The sequence below is a fragment of the Myiozetetes cayanensis genome, unplaced genomic scaffold (genome assembly GCF_022539395.1).
Source record: "Myiozetetes cayanensis isolate MyiCay16 unplaced genomic scaffold, myiCay2020 scf22, whole genome shotgun sequence".
Taxonomy (NCBI): domain Eukaryota; kingdom Metazoa; phylum Chordata; class Aves; order Passeriformes; family Tyrannidae; genus Myiozetetes; species Myiozetetes cayanensis.
Window position 1 is genome coordinate 2,812,823 of NW_026087434.1, and position 15,187 is coordinate 2,828,009.

Sequence of the window (15,187 nt, forward strand, 5' to 3'; positions counted from 1 at the left end):
GGGCTCAGCTAAAAACGTACGGAGGGGTTGGAGGCACCGCAGCAGAGCTTCGTGAAATGAGTTTCTGGTTTCCCCTGAACATTCCCATGATTTCCTAAGCGTGAATATTTGGTTTGTTGCAATCCACATGCACCAAAGAACCTCTCTGAAAGAACCCTGCTGCCTACCACCCCCATCAGAAACTCCTTGAGGGGAGGAAGGGAACTACTTGGACGCTTGAGCTGGACACTCACTGGATCCACGGTGGGAGATGAAGGGGGTTGTGAGCCACAGATGTTCTGCTGTGTGTCCAAACACTGTGCAGTTCTCCAAACTGCAAAGGCAAGCACTGGAAATTTTGAAAAGACCATGGCTGCAGAGAGAAGAAATGTAATTCTGAAATGGAATTCTCCCACATGTATTTATTGAATGAAAACAGAGCCCTGCTAGGAAAAAAATATGACTATGTTATGATTTCACTATAAAGAACATGCAGAAGTGGACTATTTTCAGTGCAAATAATTGTAAATCCCATTCCCAACCGACCTGCAGCCTTCCTTCTTGAGTTATTCCAAAGTTACCTTCCAAGATAGTTTTATTTAAAAGGCAAAACAGAGCCTAAGCTACCACACATCACCAGACTACTCGACTTTCATCACGAATCTCACGAAGATTTGAAGCCTCAGTCCACACTAACGTTACATTACACACTTCTGCCACTTTTCCTAGTGGGAGCAGCCAGGAAGCTGCTGAGCAGGATGGGGTGGAGCAGCCACCAGGAACACCCGAGGACCAGAGATGTGAGATGAGGAGTTCATTCCCTCTTCCACCCCAGTGTCAGGAATTTGGCAGGTCCTGGCTGCCTGGGGGTCTCAGCAGGAGTGCTGAGACAGGGGCACACTCCAGGTGGAATAAAGGAAGGGAGGCAGCTTTCCCCAACCAAAAGGCCATTGATGTCTCTCCTCTGTACAGAGACGTGGTACTCTCTGCTCATATTCAGTTATTTTGGCACTATGGTAAAAACAGCAAAACAAAATGTTGAATTTTAAGCATTTATAGTTCAGCTGAAATAAACCTTCAGAGAACGAAGAAAAGGCACTTCTCTAAGCTGTGGGACTTTCTAGAGAGTTTTAAATTACTCACAAAAGACGTCTCAGAATTCTGAAGAAACAGTACAAGACTCTTCCCAAGTGGGAAATATCAGACATCCTGAAAACAATGTTTTGCTGCAAAACTCTGTATAAGCAGGCAGAGCTGAGCCATTCAGACTCTATCCATTAGAGGGCAATAATACATACACACACACTCACACACATATACATACAAACATGCACACTCTCTCACTCATCCACAACTGATTTTAGCAGGAAAAATTAGTATTTTCTGTCTAATGTTACCCATGATACACTGACAGCCTGGGTCCTGTGCCATTCCCTCCCCCTCCACTCCCCAACAGCACCATCCAATGGATAAAAGGTACAATAAGAAAGTACTCCTTACATTTGCTTTCCCACAAGGAAATCAGTACAATGCACAGCTTTGGAAAGGGTACAGTCAGTTACTGAACACAGCTTGAGGAGAGTGGATAAGTAGCATTTCTACAAGCACAGAAACCACTAGAGGGGTTCCCAAACTTTGAACAGACAGAAACGTTCTCCACGTGCTCATCTCTCCCACCTAAACCAAGCACTTCTCCTTTTCCTCCAGTCACACAAGAACCTTTGATAACAGCAGCAACTGCAGACATGGCAAGGGGCCAGGACACTTCAGATGCCTCTTGATGCTACGGACAAACCATGGAAGGGCATTTTTGGATGCCCACTGGAGCCACTTGAGGGAGGCAGCTCACGTGCTGTGTCTTCTGCTTTCCTGCTCCAACCAGGCCAACTGATAAAGCCCATTGCTTATCACAGGTCCCCAACCTGCCCCTGGCTGCCCACACTTCCAACAACCTCCAAGATGTGGTATTTGTGATATGAGCTCCATATTTTCACCAACACAACAGAGACCCCCGAGAGGATTCCAGCAACACAAATAATTGCCATCAGCCCTTAAACTACTGCTTGTCAACATCTCATTAGAGGCAGGATTGCTGGAGTTCACAGGAACACACAGGCAGCTGGATCAGTCACATAATGACCAGTAATTCCTGGGAGCATCCACACTCCATTGATTTGTGTTTGGGGTGGGGTTTTTTCCCCTTCTGTTTGTTTGTGGGCTTTTTGTTTGTTTTTGTTTTGTTTGGGTTTTTAAAAAACATATTACTCTGCAATTATCAATCTGTGTTTCATTAGAAACAGCAATTCAGGTGACAATTCCATCTAACAGCTTATTGTTTTCATCAACTGCTGAACAAATATTGATCTTACGTTAAACCAGACGTTTAACTTAAGATCCGACTTCAACTTCATAAGGTCCAAGATGAAGATGTAGAGTAACACACTGGTCATGTTGCTATCCCAGACAGGACACTTGTGCCCTTGAACTCAGAAATCCCTAAGGATCCCAACTACAGCAGGAGAACACGCAGCTCTCTTCAAATCTTCCAGTGTACTCTGTGTTTGCAGCAGCTGCCTTTCCAAAAATCACTTTCTTCGCTATTTCTCTTTTCTAAATTCATTTTACAGATGCCAATACAGCAGAAAGCACAGACTACAAAAGAATTCAAGCTGTCAGAGACAACTTGAGAAGAATTGTATCGCCCGTGTGGAAGACCGAGTTCACTCTTCGTGGGATTTTCAGATCTGTTTCAAGTGAAAACACTGTGTCAGGGGGTTTAGTCTTTTTTTTCTTCTCTTTTTTTTTTTAACTACATCAGTGCTGATTTTATGAACTCTGAAGAACAACTGTAAAACCTCAGAATGGAACACGCACGATCAGGCCAATATTTTAGGGGTCAAAAGCAAAGTTTTCTCATTTGCAGTATTTCAGGAGGACCTTCAGGCACAGGAATACAAATTACTGTGAGGGATGTAATTGCAGTTTGAAATATATTGTTTTCTCTATTAAACAGAAATCTACAGCATCCTTGACATCGATTTCTGTCATTTTGTCATGATAAACACTCAGGTATTAAGTACCTTCCACATCATGCACCCAGGCATGATTCCAATTAGTGCTGAATAGAAGACAAAATGTCAGCTTAATAAGCTTCAATTTGCAGAGTCTTTGAACATCCAATGATATCACCACTTTGCCAATCATTTCTTGTACTTTGGCTTCTTTTTTTCCACATCACCTTCCCTGTCAAAAGAAAGTCTTTCAAATCCCCAGAAAGGGAAGACATGAACAACGTCAGTCACTGGTCTGACTGAGCTGAAAGATCCAAAAATGACTCCCCAATACATCAACAGAGAACTATGATGTGCACAATACTCCCTCAAAGCTAATTTGCTGCCAACATGTAGAGTAATTGGGGGAAAAAAGTCTACTTTAAAGTCATACTGTGAAAAATATTTTTTTGCATGAAATCAACACTAAAGACCTTAAATCACTGTCAGAGTCTGTGCCACTCGTTCAAAGGAAGAAACAGGATTTGTTCAGGTAAGATGACAATCATTTCTTCAAAGGTGAGGGGGCCAAGGAACAGCTCTGCTGACTGACTTGATGTTGAAAATAATCACTGTATTTTAAAATAATGGGGTTTATTTCTAATTTGTTTCTTAAAAAAAAAAAGGTTTCCAAGAAGAAGAAGAAGACAACTGCAGAGATGGCATGTGCAGTTCTGAGAGGCTGAACATCCGAGGTTTGCCCATGTCCAAAGCCCACAGCTGAGGACACATGATATTTTCTCCATCTGGAATTTCCCCAAATGCAGAACGTGAAATCCCTGCTCTCATCTGGGTGTGAGGGAAAACAGAAACACAAAATGGTAGCAGAAAAGACAAGGGATAACGAATCAGGATGGGAAGTGTGGAGCGATGGGCTCCACGTGGGCTCTCCAGGGCTGTTGGTCCTGCCCGAGGAACCAATTTAGGGTCCCAGTTCCAAGAAGGAGATGGGTAATGGGCTCTCCTGACCTGAATCCCTGGAGGAGGTGGTGGCAGCAGGGCTCACCAGAGCACAGCACCAGTGACCCACAGGCTCCACCGCTCAGGTCCAACACAGTTCCTGGCACTGCGCCGACTCGTCCCATTTTTTGGCTTGCACGTCCCACGGAGCCCAGCCAGGAGCCCTTTGCTGGCACCCATCTGTTACTCAGCACTCAGAGCTGGCAGGAGACAAACCCCAGCCCATGCTGGGTGAGGTGTGATGTGCCAGGAGCCAGTGCTTTGGTAGAAAAGGAGCTGGAGCAGCTCGGAGGGAGCGGATCTGACGCTGCTTCCTGGAGGGCACCGGGAGCACACGGTGGGAATGGCACTGGCGTAGGAGCAGGGCTGGAAGAGAGCAGAGCATTTCCCTCCAGCTGATGGGAGAGCAAATTCCATCCTTGTGAGGCAGAAAAGGAGACTTTGAGGAGTTGCTGCAGACACAGGGGTTGGGCCAGTGGGGAAACAGCTGCAGAGATGTTTAACAGTGAAATACTCAGCCTGTGCCAGCACCATCATCCTCAGACTTGCACACAACCCACCACGGGGGTTTGAGGGCTTTTTCCCCTCATGAAATGCAGGAAAACCAGAGAAGTCCCCCATTTTTCTTCCTGACTAAAGCAGGAGGAACAGGCAGAGGCAGTGCAGGGCACCCAGGGCAGTGCAATCTGCCACAAGCATCTCAGCTGCAATTTGTTACTGGTTTTCCACTTGAAGGTTTCTTTACAATACTTTAATGTGGGAGCGTGCAGAGCTGTATGGATGGGCTCATATTTCTCAGCTGACATATCTTCAGCCAAAGTATGTCAGCTACAGGAGAGGGCAAGGCTTTGCACTGGCTCTGGGATTTCTTCTTCCCCCATCAGAAACCACATAAAAGAAAAATACAAATAAATCAGCTCTCCAAAATTGCTATTTATTACCTCATCATGAAACCGTCTACTGGACCCTGCAGTGGTATTGAGTAATATCATTACTTCAACCATAAAGAGGTTGTATTTATTACTCAAAATTGGGAAAATTAGCATCCATATGGATCTTATTGTTTTACAAGCAGTAATGCTGCCAAAACAAGTGGTGTTAACATTCCAAACTGCAGATTGTCACCATTTCTCGTCCAGTGTTTCATTCTTTCATTTGGTATTTAAAATACCTTTGAATTGAGGAACTGAACAGATCATAGAATCTCTGCTATCAGATAAATCATTTAACAGCCAGACTACTGTTCAAAACTTGATTTACGGTGGCAGTGAGTGAATGGAATTAACATCTGCTGACCTAAGGAAGAGAGACTAAATTGATTTTGGATAATCTTTCTTTAGAAAAGGGATGAGAGAAAAAGCACACTCTAAGAAATTTAACTACTTAATTTGCAATACATAGCACCTTAGTAGGTAATCCCACACAGGACATCCTAACCTCCATCCCTGGAAAAATGATGGAGCAAAACTCCATGAAATTAATTTCCAGACCCAAGAGGAATAAAAGAGTCACTGGGATCGGTCAACCTGGATATACCAAGGGCAAATCAGGCTTAAATAAAATGAGTGACTTCTGAAGTGAAAGGGGAGAACTTATCTTGGTTTTAGCAAGGTTTTTGACACAGACTTTATAGCACCTGCACCAAAGGCCTGGATGACAGGACACAATGACCCTGTGCCATGCTGTGGATGGCAGCTCTGGGGTGAAGGTGGTCAGTGTGTTGGAGAGCAGGGCTGCCCTTCACAGGGACCCCAAACTCTGCAAGCAGGAGGAAAGGACCACCAGGACCTGCAGGAAGTTCAGCAACCCAGATTTACTCAGCCTGGAGAACACAAGACTAAAGAGAAATCAACTTGCTGTCTTCAGCTGAGCATAAGGAATTGTAGAGGAGACAGAGGCAGACTCGTCTTGCAGGAAGGACAAGAAGCTAAAGATCCAAACTGTAACAAGAGATATTCCTGCTGGATATAAAAGGAAAAGGAATTTCACACTGGATTAGTAAAGCACTGGAATATATGGCTCAATCTGGTTGCAAAATCACCACCACTGCAGGTTTTTCTAAACTCAGCTGGACTTGGCCCTGAGCAACATGATGGAGCTTTGAAGTCAGACCTGCTTTGAGCAGGAGGTTGGGCACGATGACCTCCAGAGGTCCTTCCAGCCCAAATTATTCTATGATGCTGTGAAAAACCTTCAGGATGAATGCTGGTCTCCCATTAGAGGATGTCCCTTCAGCCATCCAGGGGGATGTTTGAAGCAGACAGCACCGCTGTTTCCCAAATTGCTGCACTTGTTCTACAGACTAAGAGAAGTCAACTTTGTTCTACTCAACAACTGTCTCAAGTAAATTAAAAGACAGCACTAAAAAGCAATTTTTAAAAGAACTAAACCCCATTAATAATGTTGTGAGCAAGCATTCCCTTCTCTGTACAGCAGACATTTACTGAATAAGTTCAGTTGTAATATTTGGAACCATTTAATATCACAGAAATAACGTTTCAGACGCATTTGGAAGTAATACCAATAAGCAAATTTCGAGTGTGGCTTTGCCATACACTGATCTTCACATAGAAAGCACATGCTCCTTCTATTTCAAAATCAAGAGATGATGCTGTAAATGGATGATTTCTGCAGACTAACACTGTGTTTTTGCCTCTCTGCCTAGAAATTATGTTACACCACCTCAAATGCTGCAGTTAGTAACACCTGTTTTGCATCTACTAATGTACTTGATCGTTTATGACTTCACTATTCCTTTATATAACTTTAATTTTAAAAATTATTTCACACCATGCACAGCTTATTGTCTGTTAGTGCTAATCATTGACTGCAGCCATCACACAAACCCTGCATGCAGCCACACCTTGTGGATGTGTTAAAACCTGGCATAAAGAACCTTTACCTCACTGATGAGCAAAACTGATCTCATTTTCATTTGGAGAAATTATTCCATATTTATCAACATCTATGCAGGAAATAATCACTTTTTCCTAAGCAAGGAGTGTTGTTATAAAATAAAATTACTACCATATGATTTACACCCTGCCCCTAGACAAGGGAAATTATGTGCTCCACCTTTTCAGCTGCCAATATTTAAAATTAAATAAAACCCATAAAACCACTGATTACAATGCAGTAATCACTACCAGATATATTCAATTTCATATTTTAGAAACAAAGTCCATTTTGCTGTAAAGAACTCCATCTCAGATTCAGAGTTCATATTATGTGATGAGCTGGTTTCTATGGCAACTGCTTTCTCTTTTACATACCCTGTAGACAGCACAAAATGTCTGTTGTCTCCTAAGTTAACTTAACATTTTTAATCAGCAAGTGATAATTTATGCACTATTATGTACGGTTTCCAAAAATGTCTTTCAGTATTTCAAGTGCAGGACAGACTGAGGTATAAAAGGAGAGAGTGAAGTCACAGCTTCTGCACTGAATTCCTCACTAATGAAAAAAGGGAGATTCAAGGAAAAATATGGAAGAGATCAGAGATGATCACCCACTATGGCACGAGGACACTTTGCTGTTGCTCTCAGGGAGGAAGTGGCAGATGTTTGGGGTGTGTTCAACAGGTCCCAAAGGCACCTCCAGCCAGGGCAGCAGCTCAGCAGTGGGGAACAGAGCTGAGGATGTGACACAGGATAACAAAGGAGGGTTCACCTGAGCAGGGGAGGGGAGACCCAGACTCTCACCTTGATGGAGGAGCCCTGAGCCTTCACTGTGTGTTTCAATTCGGAGCAAAAGCTCATTTTCCTCTCTCGTCTCAAAGATCATGCCTGTGCTGCAGCCCAAATTCTCCCCACAGCGGATTTACTCAAGCCCAGCTGTGCTGATCACCAGTATTTGAGTATTTCCACAAGCAACTGTTGCATTTGCCCATTTCACTGAACTCTCAACTTCACAGCAGCACTCTCAGTGAAAGCCCAGTTTGAATGTCTCTATGGGATCCATCATCAGATCCCTGATTTCAGGAGATATTCCCCACCAGTGGGATCCACTGTAACCCTGACTCAGCAGACTATGAACCAAGGAAAACCACACAAGCTCTGCAACAAATATTGGGTACTTTAAACACTTTACATCAACAGTCGTGTTCATTATCCTGGGCTGACTGGTGGTAAATTAAACATGCTGCAATACAGCCAAAAGCTTTTGTTTAGGGAAAGCTAAAAGGGACCGGCTGGCTGTCTACAGGAGTCTGACTGTCAGCCCAAGAGCAACTCTCCAAGTAAAATACAACAAACAAATATTTAGATTGCAACTCCATGATTTAGATTGGCTGCAGAGAAAGCCTGCATAGCAAGCAATGCATTTCTTCTCATGCCAAAGACATCTTCCATTAAGAAAAGGAAGCAAAAGGAAAAAAAAAGTCATATAATTTATTTACTCAAAATTGTAAACAGAAGTGACTTCAGTAGCACTGTCAGCATCTGAATGTTTCCCAGGCTACGTCTCTCTGTACCCTCCAGACACCATCAAGCAAATTGTTCCCACTGATACTGGGAGAATGACCATGTGGGAACTGATGTTTGGAGATATTACAACAATCACATGAGGCAGAAGAGTTGCTCAGTGATTCATCTGTAGGTAACACATCAAGAACAGTAAGTTCTTTCTGATAAAAGGTGAAGAAAGCCTCCTATCACAATGGTCCCAAAATCCTTCATATTAATAGAGTACTGAAAAATCACTGTTACAGCAATATTTACACTCAGACTAAAACTGTGCATGTTGTGCATGTGCATTCAGTTATTACTAAAGAAGTATATAATACCTCTATTAATTTTTTCACTTGTCAATAGTTGGCAGAGCTCTGCAGCAGCCACACTGATCAGCACAGCCACCCTGACTACATATATAGAGTCAAGAAAAATCCCTTCTGTTCCTCCCACTTTGTTGATGAATTAATTATCTACACAGAACCATAAACATCTACCAAGAACCTGCTGAAATGAAAATAACTATCATGGCTGGAATGAAGATAGTGAACATTACTAGTTTTTTATTTTATTGTTAACTCAACTGGCTCAAGCAGTTCAGAACTAATTCAGACAAAACCAGGTGCAAAGCACCAGTTGCAGAGAGATGGTTGATTCCAAGTGCAAAGAAGCAACTTTTCTAAGAGGAGAAGCCAGGAAAGAAGTGATGAGTTGTGCTCTACCTGGGGCACCAGGGAAGGAGCTGCTGATTTCTGAGCAGGTAAAGTGAACCAGGATGGTAAAGGCCAAGAGGATTATGGGAAGTGCAAAAATCAAGAGAGGAAAAAGGAAACAGGTACTGCAGGTACAGGATGATTCCTTCTTAACTCTTCTTACCACCTCCATTCTCAACGTGCATGCTCACCTGGCTTCAGAACTGCTCAAGATTTTCCTTTCCCAACCAATAATGGTTTATCAAGAGCCCAAAGAAACCCCCAAAAAGCAGTGATCTCCTCTTACAGCAGCCTCATTTTTGAGAGCACAAACACTGTCTATCAGAATTAAACACCGGCACATCAATGACACGCGCGGGCAAAACGCGCCCGAGCATTCGAGCTACTCTTGACCCAATTACGACTGGATGAACACACTGGGCTTGCCAATTATCTCCCAACAGAACCTGGGAAGAGAATTCAGCTTGCTCATGGAAACTTTCTTTCCTCTCCTTTAGTGCCAAGCGCCGCATTTGAAGTTACAGGGGTACATTTTATTTCTTCTTCTTCTTCTTGCCCAAAGGTCAACGGGTTGAAGAACAAGCACGAAAATGATCCAACTCTGCACAGCTGCTGGAACATGGAAATCTTTGAGCTGGTTGAGGACACGTGTCAGAGGGGGAGAGAATGACATTCAAAGGATAAAGGGGAAATACAAGGGCACAACCGGCACCTCAGCCCCTCTGCTTCGGTTATTAAGATTTCCTAACCCTGCCATCTAATTTCGCAGAAGCAAAATGGATGGATTCTTCTCTGTAATGAGGAGTTTTGCTTCACAAAACCACCAACTCAATAGCAAGATTGCTTTTATAGAAACAAAGGAAGATCTCTGTCATCCACGGAGTTCCCTGTCTTGTGTATTAATGTTTATTTAAAATTATTTAGGGAGGTGGGAAACAAACGACCAAGCAAAGCGTGGTTTAAGAATGCTCCTAAAGAAAAGCCAGAAAATATTAAATCTAAATTAAAGTACTGATTCAAAACTACCCTTTTAAAAAAACAACCCTGTGTGATTAGCTACTGTTTAAAGAACAACAATATTATGGCAGCTCCTAGAAAAAGTATAAGATTCAAAAGCCTACAAGAACACAGCATGGTATAAAAGCCTTTGTACTGCTTTGACTTTTATTGACCCACAAGTCAATTTACTCCTCCCAAAGCATTACAACCCCAGGTGAAAAAAATCAAAGCAAGCCTCCCAGAAATGGAGAAATGCAAAAGATAAAGTGGAATGCAACTGTTACCCAGAAATTCATCAGCAACACAAAAATCAATCCACTTAAATCAAGTTCTTTTCCTGAAAGAATTTATATTTTGAACTTATATTTCAAAGAAGCAGTAACATTATTCCACATTTAATTAAAACCTGGCAAAGCACCAAAATCTCAGGTTTTATACTCTAATTGTGACTGAAACATTAATAAATGTATTCATATTTGAATAAAATCTAACCATTTTGTACACTGTCTTTCACAGAAGCCGAAGACCTACGTGAAAGTAAAGACCTTGGCCATGCAATAAAAAAATTAAATTAATCTTTCCCGTAGCAGTAGAATAAATTGATCTGCAGGATTCAGCCATAACTGTCTTCAGGAGCATAGTGACAAATACATATTTTAAACACGTACATTAAGAAATACGTATTCGCTCCTCTTTCATATGGAAAAGGATTTAAGAAAGACAACCAGTGAATACCTTTAACAGCAGTGCTTTCACATCATTCATCCAACCCTGAGCAGATAGGTCCTTCAAACCAAGCTACTCGTTTGTGATTAACACTAATTATTATTTAAATTTTTCCAATCACCCAGCAAATCCACTTCTCATCCCGCGAAGCAAAATGGCCTCCTCTCCCATTTCATCTCACCTTCGCTGGGATACAAAGCACTCCTGGAGACTGCTGCTGTCAAATATGGTTCAAATTTAACAGGTTTTTCAAATGCACCATTGTCAAATAACCCTTAAATCACTGGGTTATCTTTGGGAAGAGTCTGTCCGACGTTTCCTAAAGGACATCGGCCGTTAGTCACATTCGATGTCCGAAACGTGCATTTTAGTAAACATGGGTAAAGATTTAAACAAAAAAATACTAAAAATATGTGCCATAATTCCGTAAGAAACACCAGCATTTGTCTTTTGAGCTCACTGCAAAGACAGAGGTGAATTCTAACACAAAGACCGAGCGAAGGAACGAAGAACAATTTAATTTCCAAAATGGAAAAATCCGCGTCCTTGAAAGCTGAGGGAGTCTCACTAGAATTTAAACAAACAACAGCTCTTCTACTCAAAGCAACTGCACTTTCCTCCCTGATTTACATGCCATTCTCATGGCAGCAATGTTCAAATGACTGTACAGGGATATTCAAGCTACAAAGAAAAGCCCTACAAAAAGGCCAAACTGTGCTTTTCAGACTGTTCAGATTCTCCCAAGAGCTGCGTTAATTCCCAGCTTTCCACAGAGCACCTGTAGTAGGATCATGGATCCCACTGCAAACAGAAAGCACACCCAAACTTTGGGCTCCAGTCTTTGCCAGAAACGATCCACAACAGAACAAAACAGAGATGTACTTACAGACACCTCCCAGTTCTCAGAATTCACTTAAAAGAGTCCCTTTCCCTTGTGTTCGGCATTGTACAGAGCAATAAATAACTCTGATCAACACTGGCGTGTAGACAGGATAATTCTGTATCGTTCTAAAACTGTGGGGTTTTTAAACCTGGGAGCTCCAGCTCTGCCTTTGTAGGTAACCACAACAGCAGGAATGCAGGTGGGAAGAGGATACAACTCTGAAAAGCAAACGGCTCCGTAGTTGAGATTCATCTATCTTGGGCCAAAATAAAAACTTGCAAAGATAAAAACCAACCCCTCGAACGATTTAAGTCTTTGTTCGCTCTCACAATACAGGGGAGAACGAAAGGCAAGGTTTAATTTCTTCCCAAGCCACCTGAATAAGCTCTTCCCAAGCGTTCTCACACAAGTATATCACGTTTTCATTGGAAAACCATAATGGTGGAAATGGAGAAATAAGTCCTGGCTGTGCAATATATCCCTCGTCCTCCCCAAAGAAGCCGTTTGCTTGTTAATAGAGTTGTTTAAGCCAGATTTCGATAGTCTGAGGGCATCCAAAGTAAAAAAAGAACCCAACTGATTTAAGAAGTAAGTATTCAATTTGAATTCAGTGTCACTCAGCTACATTCCAGTTGCCAGTAAAAGCCACAGCCTACCAGTCTACAGGAAAGTAGAGTGAAAATGTCTCAATGTGCGAGTCTAAGATCTCCTAGGGAAGGTGGTGGTGCGCGGAAAACGTGTGTCGTTAAAGATGCTTTACCAAAATGTCCAGTTTTGGTATAAAATAATCCAGGCGTGATAAGCAATTCTAACGCTGATTAGGAAAGATTACTTTCTAAAAAAAACTCTTCAAACTGCAAAATCACCTCCATTTTTTAAATATTGCCATTGCAGGCCTTTTTAATAAAGGCTCTTAGGAAAATATGCCATGCCAGCCTTACAAAATAGACGGGAAAAAAGGCAATAAGATGGTTTTTGAAGTGAAAACTCATAAAGATCATTTTCCATGCTGACAGTGTGCATTTCATCCAGAAGTTTGAAGAGTCAAATGCTACCCCAGCTGGGGGTTATTCTGCCAAATGGCTTCCAACAGTGACCACAGAGATGGAGGATGGGAGGGGTGCGTGCGTGTAGGAAAATAAATGTGATGGTAAGCGACCCCAACCCCACATCATCTTATCAAACATCCGACACACGGAGCCAAACGCACAATGCAAATCTAGAATACAAAAACTGAAACAAAAAGACACGAACAAAAGGAAATAAAGCCATTTGTGAGTTACCTGCAGAGATTTAAAACAACAACAACAAAAAAAAGCACACGAGCGAGGCAGATAACAATTCATATGGATTTGCCCAGGAAGGAGAAAAGGAGGGGTGAGTGTGAGGGCTGGTGGGGGGGTGGAAAAGAACAGATACCTTTTTTTTCTTAAACAAATCCATCATGAAAGAAAATGAGACAAGATTATAAATAGGCCGAGTTATAGCGCACCATGGGATTTTTAATCTGGCTACCTGTGGTTTTTGCAGTTAAAGCCCTATTCAGCACTGGGAAGGGAGGGGGGAGAAAGCGGAAAAAAAAAAATAAAAAGGGGGAAAAAAAGAAATAAAGGAAAAACGAAATCACGTTTATGTGCCAGTTTCGCAAACGCTCCCCCGGCGTGCACCTCCAACAATGCTGGCAAACAGGAAACACTCGTTATCAGCAATTTCTAATAAGCGCCCGCCTTTCAATCGTTATCGATCGTTACCTGGCCGTCTCGCTTCCTGCTTTCTCGACTTTGGCTCTCGTGCTCTGCCATGGCAGCGCGAAGCTGCTTCTCCAGCTTCTCGATCTCCCGTTGATGGTCTCGGACCAGGCAGTCCTGCACTGCGTTGTGCTGCTGGAATAGGTGCGTCTTCTCCTGTTCATGCTCCAGCTTCAGCTCCACTATCTGATTGGACAGGGAGGAGTACAGTTCATCAATAGAACATCCTTGTCGTCATGACAACTCGTCCACAGCTTAATTTCCCCCCATAATTTCATCAAGTTGGCAATTTTATTTTTACGTCACTATTACCTCACCTTTTAAAAAGCCACCGTTAGCGTGACAGAATTCCTCCAGACAATCCCAACAATGGAGACAACCGAGCAAATCCAGCGCATCCTTAACCAATTTGTTGGTACAAATGTCGGAGCGGACCAAAGGAAAAAAAAATTATATATATATATATAAAAAAAAAAAAAAAAGAAAAAAAAAAGAAGGCATTGTCGCATTGTGTGTCGGGTGCCCCCGTATCCCGCTGCTGCTCCTCAGCAGGGCTGAGGATCCTAAATGGTTAATAGGCAGCCTGCTCGCCCCTTCGCTTAAGTATATACACACACAACCCCCCACCCCAGCAATTAAAGCTTTGCAAGATTTCTTTATGATTTCCAAAGCGAACGCTCTTCCTTGCGATATTCCTCAACGCTGGCGCATGGAGTTGGCTTTTTTTTTTTTTTAAATCGAGGAAAGAAAAAAAAAAAGGCAAGAAAATTATATTAAAAAAAAAAAAACAAAACAAAGCTCTATTATCCCGTTGTCAGCTACGCTATCCCAACATAAACAGATGTATGTGTTCCAGAAGGGCACCTGCTGTGCCGCAAGCTTGCACCACGATTTCATAAGAAGCCCTCTATTCTCAGGATCCGTTCCCAGTCCGCACCACACTGGATGCTGTGACCTTGGCCACTCTTTGCCTCTCCCCGCTTGCCTGAATGGCAGCCCGAGACCAAGGGCCTGGTTGCCGCAGCTTTGATACTAATCCTCCCGCCTGCGCACAATGGCACCCTACCTGGCCTGCACACTGGAGCGGCCAGCCCGCCTTTGAAGCAGGTGATGAATAGGGACGGCAGGAAGCCGCTTCCCCACTGAACTCCGGGCCACACAGCTGCTAAGAACAGTCACTTGGATTTTTCTTCAGTTTTGGTGGATTTCGGAGAAGGAAGGAGGAGGGGAGAAGGGGGGGGATGTAAGAAAAAAAAAAAAAAGAGAAATAATAATAAAAAAAAAATCTCGTATGGCGAATATGGTATTTTCAGCATGAGAAAGGGGGAAAAAAAGGAGCGAACGGGAGGAGCCGCTGTGTGTGCGCCGAGAGCGCCCGGCACCTTATCTTAAAGCTGTAGCAGTCAATTCTGGAATGATATCAGCTCTTCTCCTGGCTTCCGGGGCGAAAACTCGAAGTTAAAATAAATTAAAATAAAAAAGGCATCTTTTCAAACTACAGATCAGCTTAAGTCTAAAAGGAACACGCGTCATCCGTGCTGCGTCTGGGAGCGTCCTCCGAAAATGGAGCGAGGAGAACAGATGCAATATTTCATGGTTTTACATATCTACATTATTTAATAACACTAAAGAGCTCATTAGGAGATGTCTGAAGCCCCCGTGGGGTTTAACCCCCCAGGAG

General features: G+C 42.8%; 1 protein-coding gene across 1 annotated transcript in view; it reads right to left on the reverse strand.

Moving 5' to 3' along the window:
* Positions 1-15,187, reverse strand: part of CEP112 (centrosomal protein 112) — a 150,123-nt gene that overhangs the window by 69,654 nt on the left and 65,282 nt on the right. Inside the window, 1 exon segment of the mRNA XM_050319264.1 lies at positions 13,510-13,692. Within this exon segment, the coding sequence (XP_050175221.1) occupies positions 13,510-13,692 (183 nt within the window).